Raw genomic sequence first — 10,129 nt, forward strand, 5'->3', positions numbered from 1 at the left:
TAAGTTGGTATCAATAAACTGGCAAAACTGTTGCCGATTTCGTTTCTTGAGCAGCTAAAGTTAGACGTGAGCTGTTAAAAACTCTCTATAACCCCGCCGTCTTGTAAGGTGATCAGTGATCAGTAACCCCGGCCTGGATTGCGAAATGTCCAGTGGTTTTCTGTTCGTGACGTCGGCAGGGTGGGATGACGATGTAGGACACAGCCGCCATACAAAGCGCGGCTTCAAATGACGTAGATGAACAGTCAGCATTCTTTCTCTACCGGGGCCGGTAGCTGCCACATCTTAGCCTCCGTGGTTCTGCTGTTTTACAAAAAAAAAACCTCACGGGTTTTAACACGATTTTCTGAGCTCTCTTTTCTGTCTCTATTTTTTTTTTCTCTTGGTCTACCAAGGCAACAATTACGCTGACGTTCCGTTTGTAAAGGTAAGGCATCTCGGTATTTTTCCGTGCCTAGCTAACGTTAGCTAACCGACCGTTCCCGTAGGAAGTTCGTTTTAGGTTGATTGTCACATACCAATTAGTAAAATACTAATCTGGATTTTCAAATTTAGCGTTAGCTGACCTCGTTGACATAGAAAAGTTGTGCAATAATGATTTGATGTTCAGGAAAACCCTGCCTGGTTTCTGAGAGTTGTTTACAGCCTGATAGCCGCTTACCGGCGGCCTACAGAACAAAACCCCTCCAGATGTCGCTGTGTGGACTTCCGGTGTCTGAACAAAGACCTCGTAAAATCAGCTGATTTTCTTTTAGGTGCACATCAAAGTCCTTTTTACATCTGAATTCACACCGATTTCTGTGGATTATAGGAAAAACGAATACGTTGATGATCCAAACAGAGGTTATAAACAGCTTCTTTTTTTTTTGCTTTTTTTTTTGTAAATCTCAACATTATCGTTAGAGGGGATATGAGTAGGAAACATGTAATTTTGAGTAAATTGAGAAGTGTTTGTTAAATTCTATGTATTTAATTCGAAATGACCAAACATGGATCGAGTTATAATTTCCCTGACGTTGAATCTGGATAAATCCAACGAGGCGCACATGTAATCCATGTCCTGTGTCAAAATGTGCTTCCCCTTCGGATTGTGTTTCCTGTACCCAGCGCTGCCCTCCATGATCGGGGCTAGGTGTAAGTAGCATACTCTACGCTTGGGTAACTCGGGGCAGCGTTAGGTTATGGTTAGGAGGAATTGCTGGGGTTGAGAGTTGGGTTAACGTAACGAGAAGCACAGAGCGGTGGGGAAGCAGACGTCGACACATTAGCCTAGTTTGCTAAGCTAACCCTTTTTTTTTTTTTCACGTTCACTTGTACGGACACGTGTTTGCACTGATGTGCTCAATAATTGATTTAAAATCAGCTGAACAGTCAAAAAATTAAACCCACTATTTCATTTTTTAGTTATTATCGCTTGATAACTCTCAAATCAGGGTATCTGCCGGCCTTCAAGTCTTTAAAAGGCCTTGATTTTCAGTTTCCTCGAAGAGGCCTTTTAAGGATATGAAAAGGTCTTAAATTTCATTAAAAAAGTTCTTAAATATTTTTTTCTAGCCTGCCATAGAAAACAAGATTACTTATAACTTGTGTCTCGATGTGATTTTTAGCAAAAACTGGGTGGAAAATCTTGAATACTTTACCAGGCCTATGATGTTATGTAAAAATAAGGTGGACCTTAAATAAGGTTAAATAGGTTGTTTTCAGTAGTCAATCCCTCCGTCCATTTTCTGTTGCTTATCCAGGTCCAAGTTGTGTTTAATGATTAATGCTTTTATTATGCATTATTGGAATGTCAATAAATTAATGTACTTTATAACTAATTGTAGGCCTTATCGTGCCCATGGGTTTGATTCATATCTTTCATACTGTGGTCGGTATGACCATGAAACAGATATTTAATAGCATCTTAAAGTCTCATGTTTAATTTGGTAAACCTTTCAGAAGCACTGACAAATGTTCAATTTGTTACTGTATATCTGTCTCTTCTTCCAGGTCGCTCTTTCCTGCCCCACTCCTAGACCTTTATTCTTTTCAGATATTCTTTGTTAAGCCGCCAAAGTGGAGAGTGTCGTTGCACCAGGGGGTCCTTCTCGTTTCAGGTATAAAACATAATCCGACTTGGCATATTTTTACTGACAATACCCTCAGACAGCTCGCATAAAAACTTAGGCTCACATTTTCTTATGCTAAGTTAAAATGGTTTTCCTTTTTTTTTTTTTTTTTTTTTGCTTTTCTTTTTTTTCCTTTTTTTTTTTTTTTTTTTTTTTTTTTTTTTTTTTTTTTTTGGTATCACAGTGTAGGGGGAGGAGGTGGGGGTGCACCTCAGCACTGTCCCAAGACTGTCGGCAACAGGTGATTTTCCAAATTTTCTTTTCACGTGGAACACTTAGTCACTAATCTTTGTTACATGTTAAATCCATAGGGCCTTTCCACTGGCCTTAAATTGCATTCCCACATATGTATTATTATTTTATGTCAGCACATCCGGGGAAAATGCATGTCTCTAATATGACTTCTTTACCCTCTGAATATACTGGTGGATGGCTCTACACCCTGATAGTTTCCTGTTTTGAGGAAAAAGCTTCTCGCTTGAAAAATTAACATTCTACAGCTTTTACTTTGAAACTGCATGACTTTGACAGTGGTTCGGGATGATTCAGTGTAGAGCTGAAATGATTAGTCAATGAATCAATTTGTTGATCAAAAGAAAAATAATCAACTATTTTTTATAATTGGTTCATCGTTTGGGTCGCTTTTTTGTTTGTTTGTTTTTTTTTTTTTTAAGCAAAAATAGTGAAAAATGCAACAGTCTCAGGTTCCAGCTTCTCAAATGGCAGATCTGCTTCTTCCGTGTCACTTGTTACGCTAAATTGAATGTCTGTTTTGGACTTTTGGTCATACAAAACCAGACATTTGAAGATGTCACCTTGGGCAAGGCAAAGTTGTGATTGACATTTGTTAACTTTTTTTTGTCATTTCTGAAATCGAATAATCTATTAATCTAATAAATGTATTTTTTTTTTGATTTAATCAAATACTCAAAAAATATTCTGCGTCTAAATTGATAATGACAATAATCATTTGTTGTAGCTTTCCCTTTTTTGGTGTTGCTATGTTCAGTATTTTGATACAAGAACTGGTGGCACGTAAGCTACTGTTGGGTATGAGCAACCTTTTTGCAATTCCTGGCTGAATTGAATAGACACCCCACTGTCAGTTTGTATCACCTTACCGGTCCAAAAATGTGCAAATTAACATGAGAATGAATGCATTAAGCATTTAAGCTGCTAATAATCAATTGTAACTGAAGAATTGTTATTACAACGGATTGTAAAATAGATCTTGTCATTTAAAACTAAACTTATTCGTGACAATTATATACATTTTAAAGGATTGTGAAACAGTAGAGCACCCGATGGTGTAAGATGCTGGAAATGTGACATACGCTCTCTGAAAGACTTACATTTTCTCCCATGGTCACTTCTGTGTATTACCTAAAATTTGTTTGGTAATCAAATCAGATTTTAGCGACATTCCTTTAAAGTGTAACAGGGCCTCTGTAGCTCAGCCACAATCGATCAGGACTAGATATTTGAGCTATACGGTCATGTTTTCTTGATTAGATATTTCCGTATTGTAACATTGGCTATGTTTTGTGTTCATTACAGCGAGTTCCTGGGGAAAACCCCAGGTTCTAGCGTTCAGAGATGGGTACCTTCTCGAAGCACTAGACGAGATGCCAACTCCTCCATTGACAAAGGGCAAAATGATGCAATCTTCAGGAAAGTGAGAGGGTAAGTTTCCTTTTAAATCCATATTTACTTCAATTACACAGATTTTGCAAAGTATCACTTAAATGGTGAGGTGGGACCTTAATATACTTTTGGAGATTAGCTGTTGGTAAATTCATGGTAGTGTTAATGTATTGTCTTTTTAAAGTGTGAAGTTTTGTTTTTTTTTTTTTTAACCTTTTGTCCTTCCTCCCCTTTGTTAGCATACTTAATAAGCTGACTCCTGAGAAGTTTGACAAACTATGCCTGGAGCTCCTCAATGTGGGTGTAGATTCAAAACTTGTCTTAAAAGGAATCATCTTGTTGGTGAGTATTCTCTTTAACCGTGCTCATCAATTATTCCTATAACCTATTGTAATGGAAACTTAATCTTTTTGTACGTATTGCTTTGTCTTTAGATTGTTGACAAAGCCCTTGAAGAGCCCAAGTACAGCCAGTTATATGCTCAACTCTGTCTACGCTTGGCTGAGGATGCACCAAACTTTGAAGAACCAACAACAGAAAATCCAACAACACAAAAGCAGAATACTGTATGTTTTTTTTTGTTTGTTTTTTTTTCTCCCTCTAACAATAGGATTTACACTTAATTTATTTCTGGTATGTTTTGTTTGTCTTATGTCTGGATTTTGAACAACTTCTGTTTTGCAGACCTTCAGAAGGCTTCTGATTTCCAAGCTGCAAGATGAGTTTGAGAACCGCACCAGAAATGTTGAAAGTAAGTGAATCATATTTGATGCATGTGGTTAATTTATAAAATAGGAATTAGATTATGTTTTCCATGAATTGCTTATTTTCTTTTTTTCCCTGTAGTCTTTGATAAACATGACGGCCCTCTCACTTCTGAGGAGGAGGAGCAACGTGCTATTGCAAAGATCAAGATGCTGGGCAATATCAAATTCATCGGTGAACTTGGGAAACTCAACCTTATCCACGAATCTATCCTTCATAAGTGCATCAAAACAGTAAGTTCTAGTAAATAAAATTTACATAGTAAGGTGTAATTGTAAACGTTATTTGTATTAACTTGTGTGATTCCCAAACTCAGACTGAGCTGCCATTGTGAGAGCATCCTGACAGTCAAATGTACAAAGTCACCTCAACAGTTGTGGGAGACATTAAAGTAGATTGTTTTAAATATTTCTTATTTCTTTCGAAGCTTTTGGAGAAAAAGAAGAGAGTCCAACTTAAGGATATGGGTGAAGATTTGGAATGCCTCTGTCAGATAATGAAAACAGTGGGGCCTAAACTTGATCATGACAAGGCTAAGGTGAGTATATGGAAAACAGACGAATAATAGTGTTGTCTTTAAAATTCCTTTTGTTCCATTTAATAACAAATCAATTCCCTTTCCAGTCTTTAATTGATCAGTACTTTGGCCGCATGCGATCCTTAACAAACAACAAGGAATTGCCAGCGAGGATTCGTTTCCTGCTGCAGAACATGGTGGAGCTACGAGACAACAACTGGGTGCCTCGCAAGGCTTACGTTGACAACGGACCAAAGACGATCAACCAAGTTCGTCAGGATGCAGTAAAGGTTAGTCTCCCACGTCCACTTTAAGATGAACTGCCTGTCCATTTATCATGGACTGTGTAAGAATGGCTTATGATAACAAATTCGTATTGATCTGCTCAGTAATATCCTTGTACTGATCTAATAATCCTTTGAGTGCCTTTAGCCTTAGATTCTGATTTGTCTTGAAGGATTTGGGCGTTTTTATTCCACCTCCAACTGATGGAATGAGGAATGACTTCTTCATAGACAGCTCCTCCTTCCTGCCAACAAGAATCAAGTTTGACAGGGAAACACTTGGTGGGCTGGCTGATATGTTTGGACAAATGCCTGGTATGTCACAGGTCTTTCCCCCTCGAGTGATGAAACGAGTTACACTTATTTCATGACACATTAATTAGGGCTGGTACTTCCTTTTAAATGTTTTTAATGTTTGTTGTCTTGCTTTGGGTAGGAGGTGGTATTGGTACAGGTCCAGGAGTCATTCAGGACCACTATTCCCCCACCATGGGACGTCACCGTACAAACCCACTCTTCAATGGTCATATTGGAAATGGCAATGGTTCACATCAGCCTCAGTTTGAAGGAGGAAGCAAACCCTTCATAAAACCAAACCAGGTACATACCATATTGTAATTGTTCAGTTTTTTTGGGCATGCTGAATCAATGCAGTCATCATTACTAATGCGCATGCTGTGAAAACTCTTTGACAGGGGCAGAATTCACCGGTTTTCAGCCATAAACAGAATCACTCAGGGCAGATGCAGTCTAAGGATATGGCTTCACGATTCAGCAAGAAAGGGAAACTCAATGCTGATGAGGTACAACCCCTTTCATTGATAAGCAAAGATCATTTTTGAATCTTTTTGTTTTTTATGTCAAGAGTAGTCCAGTGTCCATTCAAATGTATCCTATTGTTTCGGCAGGATTATGTTCTATTAAATACCTTTTTTTTATGGACAAGAAATGTGGATTGATATTCCAACAGAGTGGCATTGTTATAAACCTGCTGTCCTATCCATTCTAGATCAGTCTGAGGCCAGCACAGTCCTTCATTTTGAATAAAAAACAAGCGCCAAAGCTGCAGCCACAGATGACTATGATTCCTCCAAGTGCCCATGGTTCCCCATTAGGACAGGTAACATTTTTACATGTAAAACAAATATATTGAACTGATAAGGTACACAGGGGTTCCAGGAAACAAGCACTCATTTGGCTTTCTTTGTGTAGTCTCCACAACTTGGCCTGAAGACCAATCCTCCTCCGATTCAGGAAAAACCCGCAAAGTCCAATAAAAAAGCTCCTCCTACAAAGGAAGAGTTGCACAAAATGACAGTAAGTTCCTCGCAGTTCTCTCTTTACTTCCTTCATGCACAATATACTGTCGATCACAGTAAATTTGACGGGTCCCTTTCATTTCAGGAGGCAGTGGTGACAGACTACCTGAACAACAAGAACATTGATGAGGCAGTGAATGCTGTGAGGGAGATGAAGGCTCCCAAGTACTTTTTGTCTGAGATGCTGAACAAGATCGTGGTTCATTCCCTCGATCGTTCAGATGAGGATAAGGAACATGCAAGCACCCTGATCCAGGCACTCTGCACCGAGGGCCTTGTCACTGGTGAAAACCTAATGCAGGTCCGTGTTGTAACCCTCAACTTTTTTAAAACTGATCATAATAATGCAATACTCGGGTAACGGTCTGGATATCATTCAGTACTATACTTTGTTTTTTAATAGGCCTTTCTGAGTGTTCTGGACCAGTGTCCTAAGATTGAGGAAGAAGTCCCACTGGTGAAGTCTTACCTGGCACAGTTTGCAGCACATGCGATCATTGCAGACCTCGTCAGCCTTGCAGATTTGGCCCATCAGCTGGAGAATGGTGCACATTTCCCACTTTTCCTACTCTGCCTGCAGCAGATGGTCAAAGTGAAGGACCGGGACTGGCTGACTGACTTGTTCCAGCAAAGCAAAGTCAACATGCAGAAGATGCTGCCTGGTATGTCCAAACCCACTGTGTTAATACCTAATGTCATTAATTAGGCTCTCATTTCATTTTTCACTAATGCAGTTTAAAGAAAATGAATGTGATTCTCAGTTAGTCTTTTGCTACTAACGATGAGGATTGTTGTTTGTTTGTTTGTTTGTTTGTTTATTTATTTATTTATTTATTTATTTATTTATTTATAACTCCTATAGAAATTGACCAGAACAAGGACAGAATGCTGGAGATTCTGGAGGGCAAAGGTCTCAGCTTTCTGTTCCCACTGATGAAACTGGAGAAGGAGCTGCTTAAGCAGATCAAAGTGGATCCCTCTCCACAGTCCATCTACAAGTGGATCAAGGACAACATCTCCCCTAAACTCCACACTGACAAAGGCTTTGTCAACATCCTCATGACCAGGTACAGCAGTGGACAGTGATTCTAATGGTGAAATCAGTCTGTGCTGATCAAATATATATGCTTTATGAGCCAATGTGTCTTTGGTTGGTCTAACACCAAATGATATATTAAGTTTTTTTTACAGTATATTGCTTGTCGTCTTGTCTGCCAGTTTCTTGCAGTACATTGCTTATGAGATCAACCCTGACGATGATGAGGAGCAGCTTGCAGCACCCAGTAAGGAACAGCTGGATGAAGAGAAGCAGCTGCTACTGTCTTTCAAGCCAGTGATGCAAAAGTTCCTACACGATCACATCGACCTACAAGTCGGTGCGCTGTATGCCCTGCAGGTCCACTGTAACGCCAAGGGTTTCCCCAAAGGTACGTAGTTCAACAGAGCTGAAGGACTGAGTTTTTTTTTTTTTTTTGTTTTAAGTTATTTCGTGTGTGTGTGTGTGTGTGTGTGTGTCTTTTGTGTGTATGCAGAGAAGTTGGCTAACTTTGGTTTAGAAGCTTTTACAAGTTTAATGGTTGCTCTCCTTTTTTAGGCATGTTACTGCGCTACTTTGTAAACTTTTATGACATGGAAATAATTGAAGAAGAAGCCTTCCTTTCATGGAAAGAAGATGTCACCCAAGAGTATCCAGGGAAAGGCAAAGCATTATTTCAGGTACATTACTAATGAATCTTTCTCTCTTTTTGTAGAGTTTTCAAATTGCTCCCCAAAAATAAACACCAGGTCTACGCCTTCCCCTTGATCACTAGTATTCTGGTTATGATAAGATTTTTTGTGTGTGTGTCACATACAACATATCCTAGTTTCAAGAACCTGGATTAGCCTTTATCCCTGTTTTTGAGAAACTGGACATACTACCTGGAGTACTAATGAATAAAAACTGACACTGTGGTATGTAAGCGCCGTATCCTGGTTACTGATTGCTCTCTGCTAGTATAGAAATTAATGGCTGAGATGTTTAGAAATCAAGATGCACGTGCACACAGATGATCGGAAACCTCGATACTGTTATCATGTCTTCTCGCAGTTTTAAACATCATATCCCAAATAAAATGAAAACATGGATACTAATGTGCCTGCAAATGTACTCATTGTGTACACGTGCTCCAAAATTAAAGCCCATTTGTGTGTTGTACTACCATATAGGGAGTGGTACATTATAAATAACTTGGGCTAATGGAGATACTGTGTTTTACATTGCAGGTGAACCAGTGGCTGACCTGGCTGGAGACCGCAGAAGAGGAGGAGTCAGAGGATGAAGATTACTGAGGAACAGGCCAAAGCCATGTGTTATCAGGATGAAATGAATGGTTGTTGTTTTTTTTTTTTTTTTTGGTTTTTTTTTTTTAAAACACTTTTGTAATATTTTTGTCTCCATCTACCCTTCCCTGTCTCAACCTAACTCCTTCCATCTCTTCTTGTTTATAGATATTTTCCAACCACTTAAAATTAATTTCACTATGAAAGGCTTTGCCAGATCAAGCCAGCATCACCACCATCTTATTGTATTTATGCTTGTCTTTCTAATTTTCTATCTTATTGGATGTCCTACAGCAGATGTTTTATACATTTCAATCACCTTGGGTTATGTTTTCTCTAATGGTATGCGGTATTTTACAGGAAAATGTACCAGCACCAAAACCTGACCCATTTTATCACCTTACATCTGCTAGGAGTCACCACGTGCTGTTGAAAGCATTTACTTAAACTGTTTACAAAAGAGAAGAGCCTCTAACTGCAGAGACTTTGCTCAGTTTTACCTGCATTTGTTAATCAGATTTTAAATGCACTTTGCTCAACACCTTGAGTTGTTGCAATAGTAAAATACACTTTCCTTGATTTGTTATATCAATCCTGAGTTGTTGGCTCCCACGAATATAATGGTTTTCCTGTGCTTGAAAGCAGACCGTTTTGTCTCAACAATCACAATCTTAATCTGGATTTGATGATTCTGTAACAATAATGGCCTGTTTAATTTGCACAATGTGATTTCAGTTACCCACATTTACTTAAATAAATCAAGCTTTTATGTATGAAACCCTTGGTGCTGTTAGGATTGAATCTGTGTGGCCTTGGCTTTTTTTTTTTTTTAAAACACTTTTGTAATATTTTTGTCTCCATCTACCCTTCCCTGTCTCAACCTAACTCCTTCCATCTCTTCTTGTTTATAGATATTTTCCAACCACTTAAAATTAATTTCACTATGAAAGGCTTTGCCAGATCAAGCCAGCATCACCACCATCTTATTGTATTTATGCTTGTCTTTCTAATTTTCTATCTTATTGGATGTCCTACAGCAGATGTTTTATACATTTCAATCACCTTGGGTTATGTTTTCTCTAATGGTATGCGGTATTTTACAGGAAAATGTACCAGCACCAAAACCTGACCCATTTTATCACCTTACATCTGCTAGGAGTCACCACG

The 10,129-nt window shown here is 38.6% G+C and overlaps 1 protein-coding gene across 4 annotated transcripts; it reads left to right on the forward strand.

Annotated features, from left to right (window-relative positions):
• Positions 1-231: 231 nt before the first annotated feature.
• Positions 232-9,724, forward strand: LOC120805519 (eukaryotic translation initiation factor 4 gamma 2-like). Of its 4 annotated transcripts, none has more exons than XM_040155858.1 (21): positions 232-427; positions 1,993-2,099; positions 2,296-2,352; positions 3,669-3,794; positions 3,995-4,097; positions 4,190-4,321; positions 4,440-4,506; positions 4,602-4,753; positions 4,948-5,058; positions 5,145-5,327; positions 5,495-5,636; positions 5,758-5,921; positions 6,017-6,124; positions 6,331-6,441; positions 6,534-6,638; positions 6,726-6,941; positions 7,044-7,302; positions 7,503-7,707; positions 7,859-8,067; positions 8,235-8,356; positions 8,906-9,724. In XM_040155858.1, exons 8-21 carry the CDS (start codon positions 4,670-4,672, stop codon positions 8,969-8,971), a joined length of 2,085 nt encoding a protein of 694 aa, XP_040011792.1. In that variant the 5' UTR covers positions 232-427; positions 1,993-2,099; positions 2,296-2,352; positions 3,669-3,794; positions 3,995-4,097; positions 4,190-4,321; positions 4,440-4,506; positions 4,602-4,669; the 3' UTR covers positions 8,972-9,724. The 4 variants fall into 4 exon arrangements, with proteins under 4 accessions (XP_040011792.1, XP_040011876.1, XP_040011960.1 ...); XM_040156026.1 differs by lacking the exon at positions 232-427 and adding an exon at positions 700-843; XM_040156113.1 differs by lacking the exon at positions 232-427 and adding an exon at positions 1,024-1,134.
• Positions 9,725-10,129: the final 405 nt, after the last annotated feature.

This window comes from Xiphias gladius, chromosome 1 (assembly GCF_016859285.1).
Source record: "Xiphias gladius isolate SHS-SW01 ecotype Sanya breed wild chromosome 1, ASM1685928v1, whole genome shotgun sequence".
NCBI lineage: Eukaryota > Metazoa > Chordata > Actinopteri > Istiophoriformes > Xiphiidae > Xiphias > Xiphias gladius.